Source organism: Manacus candei, unplaced genomic scaffold, assembly GCF_025592945.1.
Source record: "Manacus candei isolate 608988 ecotype Guabito, Panama unplaced genomic scaffold, ASM2559294v1 h1tg000084l, whole genome shotgun sequence".
NCBI classification, from domain to species: domain Eukaryota; kingdom Metazoa; phylum Chordata; class Aves; order Passeriformes; family Pipridae; genus Manacus; species Manacus candei.
In genome coordinates this window covers 154323-168584 of record NW_026138132.1, presented here as the reverse complement: position 1 = coordinate 168584, position 14262 = coordinate 154323, and the positions used below count along the sequence as shown (strand labels likewise).

The 14262-nt window shown below is 59.0% G+C and overlaps 3 protein-coding genes across 4 annotated transcripts; 1 reads left to right on the top strand and 2 right to left on the bottom strand.

Annotated features, from left to right (window-relative positions):
• Window positions 1-13: 13 nt before the first annotated feature.
• Window positions 14-7152, bottom strand: STARD7 (StAR related lipid transfer domain containing 7). 2 transcript variants are annotated; one of them, XM_051812136.1, is made up of 8 exons: window positions 6750-7152; window positions 3348-3520; window positions 3059-3108; window positions 2568-2678; window positions 2403-2485; window positions 2063-2162; window positions 1317-1401; window positions 14-858 (listed from the first exon to the last, which is right to left on the bottom strand). In XM_051812136.1, exons 1-8 carry the CDS (start codon window positions 7121-7123, stop codon window positions 719-721), a joined length of 1116 nt encoding a protein of 371 aa, XP_051668096.1. In that variant the 5' UTR covers window positions 7124-7152; the 3' UTR covers window positions 14-718. The 2 variants fall into 2 exon arrangements, with proteins under 2 accessions (XP_051668096.1, XP_051668097.1); XM_051812137.1 differs by lacking the exon at window positions 6750-7152 and adding an exon at window positions 5038-5694.
• A 241-nt stretch (window positions 7153-7393) lies between these two features.
• On the bottom strand, window positions 7394-11290 carry TMEM127 (transmembrane protein 127). The gene is made up of 3 exons (XM_051812140.1): window positions 10817-11290; window positions 9911-10075; window positions 7394-9635 (listed from the first exon to the last, which is right to left on the bottom strand). Exons 1-3 carry the CDS (start codon window positions 11052-11054, stop codon window positions 9328-9330), a joined length of 711 nt encoding a protein of 236 aa, XP_051668100.1. The 5' UTR covers window positions 11055-11290; the 3' UTR covers window positions 7394-9327.
• Window positions 11291-11354: 64 nt separating this feature from the next.
• On the top strand, window positions 11355-14052 carry CIAO1 (cytosolic iron-sulfur assembly component 1). The gene is made up of 7 exons (XM_051812139.1): window positions 11355-11601; window positions 12210-12358; window positions 12437-12548; window positions 12639-12727; window positions 12855-13056; window positions 13415-13502; window positions 13650-14052. The coding sequence occupies exons 1-7, from the start codon at window positions 11463-11465 to the stop codon at window positions 13888-13890; spliced, it is 1020 nt and encodes a 339-aa protein (XP_051668099.1). The 5' UTR covers window positions 11355-11462; the 3' UTR covers window positions 13891-14052.
• Window positions 14053-14262: the final 210 nt, after the last annotated feature.

Sequence of the window (14262 nt, the reverse complement as noted above, 5' to 3'; positions counted from 1 at the left end):
CCAAAGGGAGTGATAAAATTAGGATAAATTTATTATAAAGTGAGAATTTAGAGCGATGATTAAAGGGGGGCCCAAACCCCCCCAAACTGGTGACTGGGAGAAGGGGGGTCGTTAATTAGGAGCTAATGAAGATCCTAGATGTTTATTAAGTAGTTTCCTGCTCCTGCTGTTTTCCCAGATTCCCAAGGCCGACGGAGACCCCCCAAACTGGGGAGGGGGCTCAGGGTGACCCAGGGCAGCACCAGTGCCCCCCAATCCCTAAAACTCCCCCAAAACTGCCTTTTTTTCCCCATTTTCACCAGTTCAAACGCCCCTTCCCAGTAATCCCAACCCCCCATCCCAGTAATCCCAACTCCCAGTCCCAGAAATCCCAAAGGGATGAGTTCAAAGGGCTGTTTCTGGGGGGAAAACCCCATGGAAATGGTGACGTGGAGCACCATCACCAATCCCTGTGGTGCCACTGCATCCCGAAAACATTCCAGTCTGAGCAGGGATGAGGAGTGGGGAGAACCCACTGCCAGAAGAAGTGGGAATTCCATGGGTTTTCCCTGTTAGGATGAGGAAACATCGATCAGGAGACGCAGATTCCACCACAGACACGCAGCAGGGGGAACAAATCCCTGTCCTTGAGCATCGGGAATGGGATGGGGAGGGAAAATGGGGCTGAAATCCCACAGCACAGGTCCCTGTCCGAGGCAATTCCCAGTATTCCAGCGCCTCAGGCATATTCCAGCTGGGCGGGGCCACAGGGCTCCGGGGCCGTGTCTGAGCCCTTGGAAAGGTAATCCCGGACCTCCAGCTCCATCTTCTTGGCCTTCAGGGCTGCCGAGTGCAGTTTCTCCAGGAAATCCGGCATTCCTGGGAAAAGGGGGAGGGAGAGCCCGCTGGGATCCAGGATTGCTGAGGGAAGAGGCTCCCAATCCATCCCCTCCTCCAGCTCCATCCCAGCTCACCTCATTCTTCTCCCTCCTGATTTTCCCTTTCTCTCCTTGTTTTTTCCCCTCCTAATTTTTCCTTTCCCTCCTGATTCTTGTCCTTCCCAATTTTTCCTTTTCCCCCCAGGTTCTTCTTCTTCCCAGTTCTTCCTTTCCCTCCTGATTTTCCCTTTCCTTCACAATTTTTCTTTTCCCTCCAAACTTTTCCTTTCCCTCCTGATTCTTCCTATCCCTCACAATTTTTTTTTTTGGTCCTTCCCAATTTTTCCTCCCATAATGTCTCTTTTTAAGCCTCTCCATGTATCCCCCTCCCTGCTGCGGAGCGGGAAGGGAAGGGGGTCCCTGTGGAGGGAGGATCCCGAGGGAATTCCGGGCACTCACCGCTGGAGACCATCCAGCTGACGCAGTAGCGTGGGAACACGGTCTGGGGGTTGTCACTGTAGGTGAGCAGGTAATCGAACCCATTCTGGGGGAACAAACATTCCTGGGATCCCCAGCCCATCTCAAACCCCGCTGGAGCCACTCCCACCTCCCCCAAGGAATTCCCTGTGGAATTCCCAGCTCCTGTGGAGCTGCTCATATCCCACAGGAAAAGCTGCCGGAGCCTCTGAGAGCATTGACAAAAGACCCAAGGAAATCCCACCAGGAGGGAATTTGGGAGGAGGGGGTGGCATTCCCTGAGTATTCCAAGCTCTATCCATGCTCTGGATGGCCTGGAAATAACCCACAAGCCTTTTTCCAAGAGGATTTAGTGCTTGGAATGAGACTTGGGAGGCTCGTGGCTTCATAAAGGGAGCTCTGAAAGGGAGTGTTTGGCTCCCTCAAGAGCACCAAATTCCTGAAGGAAAAGTCCCAGGATAGTGAAATAGAGCTGCAAATCCTTCCCAAGCCACACATGCATATGCTTTCCTTGCCTTTGGAAAAATAATTCACTCTCCTCCCATAAATCATGGAATGGTTTGGGCTGGAAGAGACCTTAAAGATCATCAAATTCAATCCCTAGGGCTGGACTTTGCCAATGCTTGGATTATTGCCCAGCTCCCAGGGCAGGAGAAGGAGCAGCTCCCTCTGGAGCAGCAGGAGGATCCTCCCCACGCCAGGTTTTCTGCCCCCTTTCCCAGATTTACCTCATCAAAGGTTTTGTGGGGTCGGATCACCATCTGGGACTCGTAGGTCCTCACCCGGACGTACTCGGGATCCTCGGGAACGCTGGGATGCTCCACAGCCCTGGGAGGAGGAGGAGCATCCCAAGGTGAGCTCAGGGTGCCAATTACACCCAGAATCCACCAGTTTTTTGGAGGTGGAGGGTAAAACCCCGACATTTTTCCCCCAAAAAACAGTTGTTTTATTTCCCAAATGAATCTCGGCGGGATCGATGGGGGTCAGTAAAGTCAGTTAAGTTTATACCCAGCTCCCTGTGGATCTTTAGGGATGGGAATGGTGGGAATTCCCTCCAGGAACACCCACCTCGACACCAGCACCATCAGGTTGTTCTCCTTGTCCACGTTGTAGCGCCGGACGTAGACGTAATCCCGGGAATACATGGGATACTGCAGGAAGGGCCCCGGGATTGGGATCAGCCCCCGCTCCCGGCCCTGCCCAGGGCAGATCCCGGGATGGGCGGGGACTCACCGGGAAGTGGGTGACCCAGTGAATCACCTCGGAGCCCGTGGCCACGTCCCGCTCGATCACATCCAGTTTGATCACCAGGGAATCCCATTTCTTCCGATATTCCGTGTCCAGCTGGGAAGGGACAGAAGCTGAGTCAGCAGAAATTCCAGCAGAGGGGGATGAAGGGAGGGAAATATCCCTTTTTTTTTTCCCTGTCTCCTGTGGGAACATTCAGTGTCATGGGCAGGCAGGGAATTATTAATATCCTGGAATATTCTGGAAGTTGGGAGAGAGGGACTTGGGATCAAGAATCCACTGGGATCCTGCAGCCCAATCCTTCACTTCCAGCAGCAAAACCCACCTGGAGAACAGGATAATCCACTGGGATCAGCTCTGGATCGTGCAAATGGTACAAAGGGAAGGGAATATTCCCAGTTCCCCCATCCCATCCTCTGGAAGAGGCTCCTGGAGCTCCATCCCACCCCCGAAGTGATTCCAAAGGTGCTGCTCACCTGGACATTGAAGAACTGCCTAGGAGTCACATCCGTGTAGGATCCAAACACTGGAAAACAGAGCCTGGAATGAGAACTCCTGATCCCAGGAAAGGATTGGCAATGAGCAACTCCTGATCCCAGGGCAGGGTTAGGAGGGAAAGGGGAGTTTTAAGGCCCTCTGGAAGAATAAAGTGGGATGGAGCAGCAGGGATGGGTGTAAAGGATGGTAATTCCTGTTTTTCCTGAGGACAGGGATGAGTGAGGCCCAATCCCAGGGGACCTGGGCCATGGAAAAGCCCATGGATACCTCGGTACTGGTACAGGTGGGATCCCTGGATCGGCCTCCGCCACAGCCTGAAGTGCTTCTTGTCCATGATGAGCTCCCAGGGCTGCTCCCGCTCCGAGGGCTGGAATTCCATGGGGCCACTGCCCTGGGCCAGGCTGGACAGGTTCTCCATGTGCTTCATCTCCTGTGCAGAGCTGCCGGAACAAATCCCACCAGGAGTCAGGAATGGGCCCCTCGGAGCGTCCGGGAGCCCCCTGGGCTCGGAAAACACCCCAGGACTCGGGGAGAGGGGCAGGGAACTGAGTTTGGGTGTGGGAATGGCACGGAAATCCCAGGTCTTGGGGTGGGAAGAGCTGCCTGGGCTTGAAAATCCCATTTTTTCGGGAAATCCCATTTCTTCGTGTGGAAAAAGCTGCCCAGGCTTGGAAATTCCTTTTTTTTATTATTTTCTTTGGGAAGAGCTGCCTGGGAATGGAAAACATGTCCTCTCATCCCTCTTTCCACTTTTCCTCTGCTGGAACTCCAGTTTTTGGAAATACCAGCCTTTCTCTAAGAGAAAATAACCCTCAGGGGGTGCAGAGCAGGATTTGTTTTCCTGAGCTGAGCAGGATGGAATGGGATGGGAGATGGATTTAAGGAAAAGCAGGATTTGGAGGCACCAAAATTCCCTGTGGAGCTGCTCACATCCCAGATGTGAGATGCTGCAAATCCTTCCCAAGCCATGCAGAGGATTGGGATTTGGGGGGAAAAGGAAGCAGGGATGGGGTTCCTGCTGTTCCAGGGGGTGGGAGAGGGGGAAGAAGGGAATCTCCAACAGCAGCTGGAGCAGGAAATGGGAGTCACAGGAGGAAAGGAGCTGGAAAAGCCCTGGATCAACCCCCAGTTTCAGCCTCCTCAGCCAACAGAAACTGGAGCTGGATTTGGATCCCAATTCCCAAAAATCCAGCGGAAAAAACCCTGGAAACCTCCCCCCCACCGGGATAATCCCTCTGAATACGGCCTAAGCTCCCAAAAACAGCCCTGGAGAGGGAAGGCTGGTTCATCCACCCCCAAAGCCCCTGGGAATGCCAAGGAAGGAGGGAGGAGGATCCCAGGTGCTTCCAGAGGCACTAATTAATGCAGGTAATTAATGAACAGAGCTGGAATTAACGACCTGGGACCGGCCAAGCTCGTGTTCCCATTCCTTGGAACCACTCCCTTCCCAGATCTCCAGGCAGATCCCAAAGCTCCACAGCATCAACTGGATCCACAAGCCTGTTTTCTGCAGGTATTCCCTTTGGGACTGAGGCTCTTCCACAACCCCAACCCCTCCATCCTGCCCTTCCCGTCCCGGGATGAGCCATTCCAGCCCCAGCCCTGTCCATCCATGGGATCAGCAGCATTCCCAACCACCAGGTGAGCCACTGGACATGGGATCCAGGGACAGGGAGCCGAGAATGATCCCCAGGGGGGTGGGATGGGATCCAACTGGGACAAGGAGCAAAGTGCTCCTGCTTCTCCAAATCCATCCTGTCCGGCCAGGAAAACCACAACCACGGGATTTATCCCTTTGGAATGAGGCTGTGCCCGCCCTGCTCCCCTCCCAGTCCAAGATTCCTGGCTCCCTGAGGAGGGGACACGGAACTGGAGCATCCCAAAGCCCAGATCCCCAAACCTGCTCCTGTCATTCCCAAATCCCATGAATTACTGAATTAGGGATGTGGTTCCCAACCTTGTCAGTGGCTCCATCCAGCACAGCCCGATCCCAGGAGCCTCCAGAGCAAGGGCAAGGGGACACCAAGGGGACACTGGAGCCGCTTCCCTGGCCCCTGTCCAGCTCCACGTGTCCAAGTGGGACACGTGTGATCCCCCCATGGTACCTTCCAGCCAGGAATTCTACTTTTCCCAAGGAAAAACAAGCCTTTCCTGAAGTGAAATGAGCAGGAAGGAAAACTGGGAGTTGACTGAAACCCCGGGAGGTGACTCAGCCCAGGAGGAAAAAGGGATTCTCTGCATGGATTTCACCTGTTCATGGATTCCTGGGATCATTTTAGGGCCTGTGTGAGGCTCATTCCCACCTGTCCAGCCAAAAATGTTGGATGTGGAAGAGGGGAGGGAAATTCCTGCCTGCCAAGAGCTCCCAGAATTCCAGCCAAGATCCCACTGGGGGCTTTGCTGCTCCCAGAATTAGGCTGGAGATGGAGAGGAAATAAATGGAATAAGGAGAAAGGAAAAACGAAGAAGAAGAATCTGAGGGAACGTTCCCGTGCCTGGGAAAAGGCTCAGGAAGAGGATTTGGAATCCTCAAATCCAGTTGAGGAGGCTCAAGGCCTGACCTTGAGCAAGGAAATCCCGCCTGGTTTTAATCCCAGGACTAAACCCAGCCCTGCTGAGCCACTGGAAAACTCCCCAGGGTTTATCCTCAATCCCAAAGGCTCCTTTTTGGGGAATGAAATTGGGATTTGGGGCTTTTTCCCAGCTGGGAATCTCCCTAAAATCTCCAGAGGTGCCAGGAGGGGGGGGGGAAATCCTCATTAACTCCAGGGTTAATTAAGCCTTAAATGAGGTGCTTCTCAAACTCTGGGTGACGAATCCCTGTGGGATGAGGAACCTGGAGGTGGAATTTCAGATCCCAAGATTCCCATAAAGGGTTAATTACCCCCTGCTGAGTCATGGGGTAATTAATGGAATTAATCCCTAAGGAAGCCTCTGGTGGGGGGAGGCCCTTCTACCTCCATCCCGTGAGATTTGGGTGTCTCACCCCCCCCTTTGGGCACAGGGATGGGTTTGGAGGGTCCCCAGCAATGGAGTGGAGAATCCCTTTTTCCATGGGGAGAATTCCCAATGACACCACCCCCAGGCAGCATCCCAAAGTTTGGGGTGGGTGGAGGGGACAGCCCAACAACCCCCTCAGGAATTTTGGGGAGGGATTTGGGGGGACAGGGGGGTACCCCGAGATCAGAATTGGAGCACTCTAAGGTCCAAATGGGGGGATACCCCAGAGGGAGAGGATTTAGGGAACAGTGCCCCCCAGCAGCCCAAAAAAGGAAGGGGGTACCTTCCAGGGCAAATTTTGGCAGGCACCCCCAAATTAAGGGGGGCACCCCCAGATCAAATTTAGGATGGGCACTCCCATCCCAGGAAATCGGGGGGAACCCTGAGGATTTGGGGGTACCCAGGATCTAAGGAAGGGGAGAGGGTGCTGGGGGACCTGGAGGCCCCAGTGGAGGCGGGGGGTGTCCCTGTCCTGGGTGTCCCACGGTGGGGGTATCCCGGGGACTTGGGGGTCCCGTTCCCAGTGTCCCAACCCCAGGGCCCCGTTCCCGAGGGTGCCCCATTCCCAATGTCCCCGTTCCCGGTGACCCCTTCCCGGGGGTGTCCCATTCCTCGTCCCGGTGTCCCGGTGCCCTGTTCCCCGTTCCCGGTGTCTCCCCGCTCACGCACCGCCGCAGCTCCTCCTCCTCGATGCGCCGCCCGTCCCACACGAACACCCCGGCGAGCGCGGCCATCAGGCGCCCGGGGCCGGCGAGGGCGGGGCGGCCGCGGAGCGCTCCCCGCCACCACCCCCCCCAGCCCGATCCTGATCCTGATCCTCCTCCTCCTCCTCCTCCTCCCTCCGCCGCCGTCCCCTCCCCGTGCCCGCGGGGCCAGGCCCGCCGAGCCCGCCGCGCCCCGTGCACCGTCACGCAGCTGCACTGGCGGGCTAACAGCACGGCGGGGGCGGCCCGGGGAGTCCCTGCGGGGGTCCCTGCTCGGGGGGTCCCGGGGGTCCCTCCGCGGGGGCTCCGCGCGGCGCGGGCGCCGAGCGCCCTCCACATGCCGCCGGAACGGCCCGTCGCCCCCGGGACAACGTCATCGCCCCGCGCCGCACAACCCATTGGCTGCGACCGCACCGCCTCCCGCGCTCATTGGGCCGTGTGGGACGGGCGGCCACGCCCACCGGGAGGGCAAGTGCGAGGGCGGGGGCGGAGCTTAGGATGCGGGATTGGGCGGAGCTTGTGGGAGGTCAGTTGGGGATGGGGCGGGGTCCGTAGAATGGACACGCCCCCAGCGGGGCGGGAGGGGAATTGGGGGGCAAAGGGGATTTTGGGGGGTAATAGGGGGGTAAGGGGGCTATTGGGGAGTAAGGGGGATTTTGAGGAGTTATGGGATGGGCAAGGGGGACTTTGGGGGGGAATGGAGGATTACAGGATTATAGCAATGGGTGGGTATCGGGGGCCGGCGGGAAGGGGTCAGGAGGGTCCGGGGAGGGGCAATGAGGCTGGGGCAAGGCGGGGTTTGGGGTCAGTGGGGGGTTATGGGTGGCAGGGCTGGCCCCTGGTCCCTGCCCAGAAGGGCCCAGTCCGGGATGTTTTGCGGGGACAGCACAAGGCCCCCCTTCCCCAGCCCAAAGCAGGAGCTCCACACAAAGCTCTTTGCACCCCTTTATTCCCCCTGGAGCCCCAAATCCCACGGCTCCCACATCCCAACATTTCCAAACCCCAACCTTCCCCCCTTTCCCCCGAGCTCTACAGGAAACAACATCATGTCCCATTTTGGGGTCTTTTTTTAACCCAAATTCAGAACGTTTAAGCTCAGACTATTTACACCAAACCCCCCTCTTGCATATCCAGGGAATCCCAAAGCCTTTCCCAGCTGCGGGATGTTCCCTTTGGGAGCCCCTGACCCCCCATTCCCAGGATCCCCCCAAAGGGGTTTTAGTGTTGATTTGGCTCCTTGGAGCCTCCCAGGGCTCGGGAAGGGCTTTTCCCAGGATGAGTTTTCCGGATTCCGGATTCCACCCGGAGAGCGACCGAGGCTCTTGCATAGCCAGGGGCAGGGGGGGAAAAGGGATGAGGGTGGGGGGGCAAGAAAGCAGGAAAACAGGGATAAAAGCGTTGGGGGGACGGTGGAAAACCTAAAACAAGCCATTTTCCAGGCCTAAAGCTTCTTCCTGGAGCCAGCCTGGGGCTTTCCTGGATCGTCTTTCAGGTCCTTCCAAGCCAAACCATTCCATGATTCCCTGGTGGGATTTTCGGTGCTGGTCGATGAATCCCATGGGTTTTTTCCTTATTATTTGCCTTAAACAGCCCCAAAATCTGCTGGATTCCTCCTCTGGGATGGGAAATGCTGGATCAGCTTCTCCTGGTGCTCCAGCACCATCCAGGGAAAGTGTCTGCTCCTGGATGGAGCATCCCAGGGATTGAAGAGGGAAAAGGGGGCAAGGAACCAAGAGCAGGAGGGAAAAACAGAATTTGGGAGGAAAAAGCAGGAGAGTGGGGGCGGCGTGGAGGGATTTGCATAAAAGCTCCAGGATTTTTCCAGCGTGGGCTCCTGCTTCCCAGGAGCTGTGGCTGGGCCAAAGTCTGGGGTTATTTTGGCTAAAAATCCCAAAATTTTGCTGGCAGGAGTCAGATGATCCCAAAAACCCCCAGAGTTTTCCTCCCTGTGCTGTGCCAGAGGCCCCAAAACTGTCCCAGTCCTTCCCAGACCTTGGAATAAAGTGCAGAATGTCCGTGTAGTGAGAAGAGAGGCGCAGGGAGAGCCAGGAGTGGGAATTTCCACCTCCTGCCGTGCAGGATGGGCCATCCCTGCCCTGGGAATGTGGTGGGAGCTTCCCTGATATAAATATATATAAATATATATAAATATATCCACTCGTGTCCAGGCCTTGGGGGCCTTGGAGGAGGAGGGAACGAGCTCTGACGTGGGAATATGGATCCCACACCCCTCATTCCAAGAATTGTGGACCCCACACCCCCCATTCCAAGAAGAACTGTGGATCCCAAACCTCTCATTCCCAGGAGAATTGTGGATCCCTCATTCCCAGGACTGTGGATCCCTTATTCCCAGGGGAAACATGGATGCCCCATTCCCAGGAGGAGCCATGTGGGGGAAACGAGGCTGAGTCCAAACGTCACCGCGGAGCCACAAACCCAAGGCCGGGAATCAAATGCCACCAATCCGCCCCAAAAACCTCTTGTGGAGAGCCCCAGGAGCCACAGGAGGTGGGAGTGGGGCCGGAGGGACATTCCAGGCGGGATCAGGGGGTGTAGGCCGGCGGAGGCTGGAACTGGTTGATCACCTCGTACTCGGCTGGGTAGGGCTCATTCTCCTCCATCTCCGAGAGCAGCTCCAGCGCCTGCTCCTCCTCCTCGGTGGGATAATGCCGGAGCAGGTTGGCGGCCGTGGCCAGGATCGAGGCCCCCCCTGCCCCTGCCACCAGGTAGAAGCTGACGGCGAAGATGACGTACACCTGGGAGCCGTGGTACTTCTTGTGCTGCTGCTGCTGCGCCAGGATCAGCTCCGACGCCCAGTAGCAGAACCCGATGACGGTGGCACATTGCAGGACTGGGAGGGACAAGGAAAATGGGGAGAAATAGGAGAAAAATCAGTCACAGAGTGGTTTGGGATGAACAGGGATGTGGGCAAGGGCAGAGCTCGGGGTGAAATGAGACAAACAGCCAAAACCCAGCCAGAAATCTACAAAAAATGTGAGGCTTTCCCTGCAGGAATTCCCGGCTGGAATTCCCTGGCTGTACCTGTGAGGATTCCCTGCAGGAATTCCCATCTGGAATTCCCTGGCTGTACCTGTGAGGATTCCTCTGCAGAATTCCCGGCCATACCTGTCAGGATGTGGGCGAAGGCGTAGCGCCGGGTGATTTTCAGTGCCGGGTGTTTGGGGCCGAACACGTCGAGCAGAAAGGCCGAGAGGCTGCACAGGATTCCCAGGAAGCAGAAGGCAGCAATGACCCGGAGCAGCAGCACCGTCTGCGGGTTCATGCAATAATCTAGGAGAGAGGGACGGAGGTGAGCACCCAAAAAACCCTCTTTTCCACCCAAATTTCCCCCTGCTCCAATCTCACCCGGATCCTTGAGGATTAAAATCAGAACCCTCCAGATTCCACAAGATCCATGACAGGGAAAGGGGCTGTAACACTGCCAGTCCCCCACACCATCACAAATTTTAATAAATTCATCCAAATATTCATTTAAATATCATGTTAATTAGTGCTAATGGACATGTGCCAGTGTGAGACATGCTGGGAATGAGTCTCCAGTTCCATCCGTGCCTGAGGGGGGTGAGTAATGCTGGAAAAATAGGTGGGAAGGGGCCTCTCCAAGGGCCACAGTTAACCAAAAGCAGGAAAACAGACATGGTGTGTAGCTGCCTGTGGAGTTATATCCATAGAGTTATACCCCCTTCCAACCCAAACCATTCCAGGATTTTATATTTGGAGCTGAATTTGTATAGAGGGGCCATGGGTGTTGTTGGAAGGGAACGGGAGGACTTGGAGGGGGATGTAAGAGGGTCAGAGAGAGATGGAAAGGGATGGAGGGGATGGAGAGGGATGGAAGGGGGACAGAGGGGTTGAAAGGAGAGGGGAGGGAAGGGGATGGAGGAGAACGGAAGGTGAGATGGAGGGGGGACAGAGAGGGATGGAAGAAGGATGGAAGCAGGACAGAATGGGGTGAAGAGGATGGCAGGGGACGGAGGACTGAAGGGATGGAAGGGGCCAAAGGGGTCTCACCTCGGAGCAGCTCGGGGTTCACATAGCCCAGCACATCGGCCACCCCCAGCTCCTGGCGGGAGCAGGTGCCGCCGTGGATGCGGAGCCAGGCGGGCTCAGCCAGGGCGGTGCAGAGCGCGGTGATGGACAGAGCCCCGGGCAGCGCCGACGCCAAGCTCCGCTCCGGCTGCTTCGGCAGCCCCGCCGCGCCCCGCCGCCGCCTCCCGCCCGGCCCCGCCGGCCCGCCCGGCGCGTACATCGCGGCGGGCACCGGCGGCACCGCCGACACCGGCACCGGCAGCACCGGCACTGGGGCCGCGGGCACCGGGGACACCGGGAACGGGACCCCCGACCCCCGCTCTCGACCCCCGGCAGTGGCTCCGGGACACTCGGCGGCGAGCCCGGGACCACCGGCAGCGGCTCCGGCCCCACAACAGCGGCTCCGCGTCCCCGATACCGGACCCGGGCCCCTGACACCGGCCCTGGATCACCCGACACCGGCCCGGGGTCCCCGCAGCAGCCCCGGAGCCCCCGATACCGGCTCGGCCCCTCGGCAGCGGCTCCGGGCGCCCCGTTCGCGTCTCCCGTTCCCGGTTCCCGGCCCTGCCCGTTCCCGTCCCCGCCCCAGTTCCGGCGCGGCCGTTTCCGTTTCCGCGCTGTCCCCGCGATGCCCGAAGCGCTGTCGCTGCTGTGCCGGGTCCCCGCGCACCCCGAGTCCCGCTGCTGGGCCCTGGCCTGGAGCCCCGGCGGGGCCCTGCTCGCGTCCTGCGGGGGCGACCGCGCCGTGCGCGTGTGGGGACGGGCGGGTACGGGGCAACGGGCCGGGCGGGACCGGAGCGGTGTGGGGGAGAGCGGAGTGTGCGGGGCTGGCAGGGGGAGGAAGGACCGGGGCTGTGCGGGTACGGGGGGCCGGGCCGTGCGGGGCTGTGCGGAGTGTGCGGAGCTGTGCGGGTGCGGAGGAGCAGCAGGGGGGAAAGGGGGGCTGTGAGGAGGGGACGGGGTTACGGGCTCGCTGTGGGCGTGGCTTTACGGGGGGCGGAGTTAGAGGGTTTGGATGGGTTGTCGTGGGGGCGGGGCTACATCGCGGATGTGGGCGGAGCTGTGGTGAGGGGCGGGGTTAGCAGTTAATGTGGGCGGGGTTATCAGCTTGTGTGGGCGTGGCTTGGTCGGGGGCGTGTCCCGTGTTCGGGTGGTCCCATCCTGGGCTGGGTGAGACTGGGGGTGACTGGGGCGGGGCTGGGGTGGCAGGGGCGTGGCCTGTGCCCATGGGGTCCCATCCCACCCCTGCAGGCTCTGTCTGGACGTGCCAGGCAGTGCTGGGTATGGCTGGGGTGTGGTCGGGGCAGTGCTGGGTGTGGATCTGGGTGTGGCCGGAGCGTGTCCCGTGTCCATGGACCCTGTCCCACCCCCCCAGGCTCCAGCTGGACATGCCGAGCGGTGCTGGGGGACGGGCACCAGCGCACCGTGCGCAGGGTCGCCTGGTCCCCCTGTGGCTCCTACCTGGCTTCTGCCAGCTTCGATGGCACCACCTGTGTCTGGAAGCGGCAGGAGGATGGATTTGAGGTGAGACCACCCCCTTAGAATCCCCCCAGCCCCCCTGGGGCCCTCCAACCCGTCCCAGCCTTTACTGTCCCCCTGCAGTGCGTGGCCACCCTCGAGGGGCACGAGAATGAGGTGAAGTCAGTGGCCTGGGCACCCTCGGGGTCCCTGTTGGCCACGTGCAGCCGAGACAAGAGTGTCTGGGTGTGGGAAGGTGAGGAGGGGCTAGGGGGGGTTGGGAAGGACTGGGGGGAGGTGTTCAGGGGCTCAGCCAGACTCCCCTGACCACTCTGTCCCCCCACAGTGGATGAGGAGGAGGAATATGAGTGTGTGAGTGTCCTCAATGCCCACACCCAGGACGTGAAACATGTGGTGTGGCACCCGAGCCAGGAGGTGAGAGGGGGGACCTCCCAGAGTCCCCCCCGGTCCCATCCTGTCTCCCCCCGCCCCCTTCCAGCCCCTCCTGTGGTCCCATCCAGAGTGATTTAGGGTCACTTTGCCCCCCCACCTGCCTCCCCAGCTCCTGGCCTCTGCCAGCTACGATGACACGGTGCGTCTGTACCGGGAGGAGGAGGACGACTGGGTGTGCTGTGCCACCCTGGAGGGACACGACTCCACCGTCTGGGCCGTGGCCTTTGACAAGGAGGGGGAGCGTCTGGCGTCTGTCAGCGACGACAGGACCCTCCGGGTGTGGCGCCGGTACCACCCCGGGAACCAGGAAGGTGAGGGGAGCTGGGGGGGAGAGCTGTGGGGAGGGGAAAGGGGGAGAGAAAAGAGGAAGAGGGAAAAGAAGAGGGAGAGGGGAAAGGGAGGAGAAAGAGGGGAAAAGAGAGGGGAAAGGAGAGGAGAAGAGGTAAAGGAGGAAAAGAAAGAGGGTCAAAAGAGAGAAGGAGAGGAAGAGGGAAGGCAGAGGGAAAAGAGGGAGAGGGAAGGGAGAAAGCATAAGGAAAGGGAAACGAGGGAAAGGGGAGGAGAGGGAAAGGGAAGGAAGAGGGAGAAGGAAAGGAGAGGGAGAGGGAAAAGAGAGGCAAAGAGAAAAAGGGGAGGGAAAGGGTGCTGAGCTCTCTCACCTCCCTCCAGGCGTGGCCTGCAGTGGCACCGATCCCACCTGGAAGTGTGTGTGCACCCTCTCAGGGTATCACAGCAGGACCATCTACGACGTGTCCTGGTGAGGGGCAGGTATTGGGGGCACCCCAAAACAGGGCCCTGTCCCCTCCTGGTGACACCCACGACCCCTCCAGGTGCCACCTCATTAGGGCCCTGTCCCTTCCAGATGCCACCTCCCCAGATCCCGTCCCCTCTGTGTGTCCCCCAGGTGCCACCTGACAGGTGCCCTGGCCACAGCCTGTGGTGATGACGCCATCCGGGTGTTCGAGGAGAGCCCCACGTCGGAGGAGGCCCAGCCCACCTTCAGCCTCACCGCCCACGTGCCCCGGGCACACTCCCAGGACGTCAACGGGGTGGCCTGGAACCCCAAGGAGCCAGGACTCCTGGCGTCCTGCAGCGATGACGGGGACATCGCCTTCTGGAAGTACCAGCGCCCTGAGGGCTGCTGAGAGGGACAGACCCCCTTGTGTGTCCCCCCGAGCCCACCCTGGCCTGCTCCTCAGCTGTGGGAGGCCAGGACAGCTGTGCCGGACTCTGGTTGGATCCAGGATCTGGAGCAGGACTTTCTCCCCTCTCTTCCCCCCCCCCCAATAAATCCATGAGCTCCTGGCCTCTGGATCTTCCTTCCACAAGTGGTTTGGGACTTACAGTTCTTGGGTTGATGGTTGGATTTGATCCTAAAGTCTCTTCCAACCTTCAGGATTCTATGATCACACACCTGGGATCTTCCTTTCACACTCCTGGAACCCTCAGAGTGACACAAGAGGGTGTGGGTGCTCCCTGGACATGGATGAGGTGGCACGAGGGGACAGGACCACCCA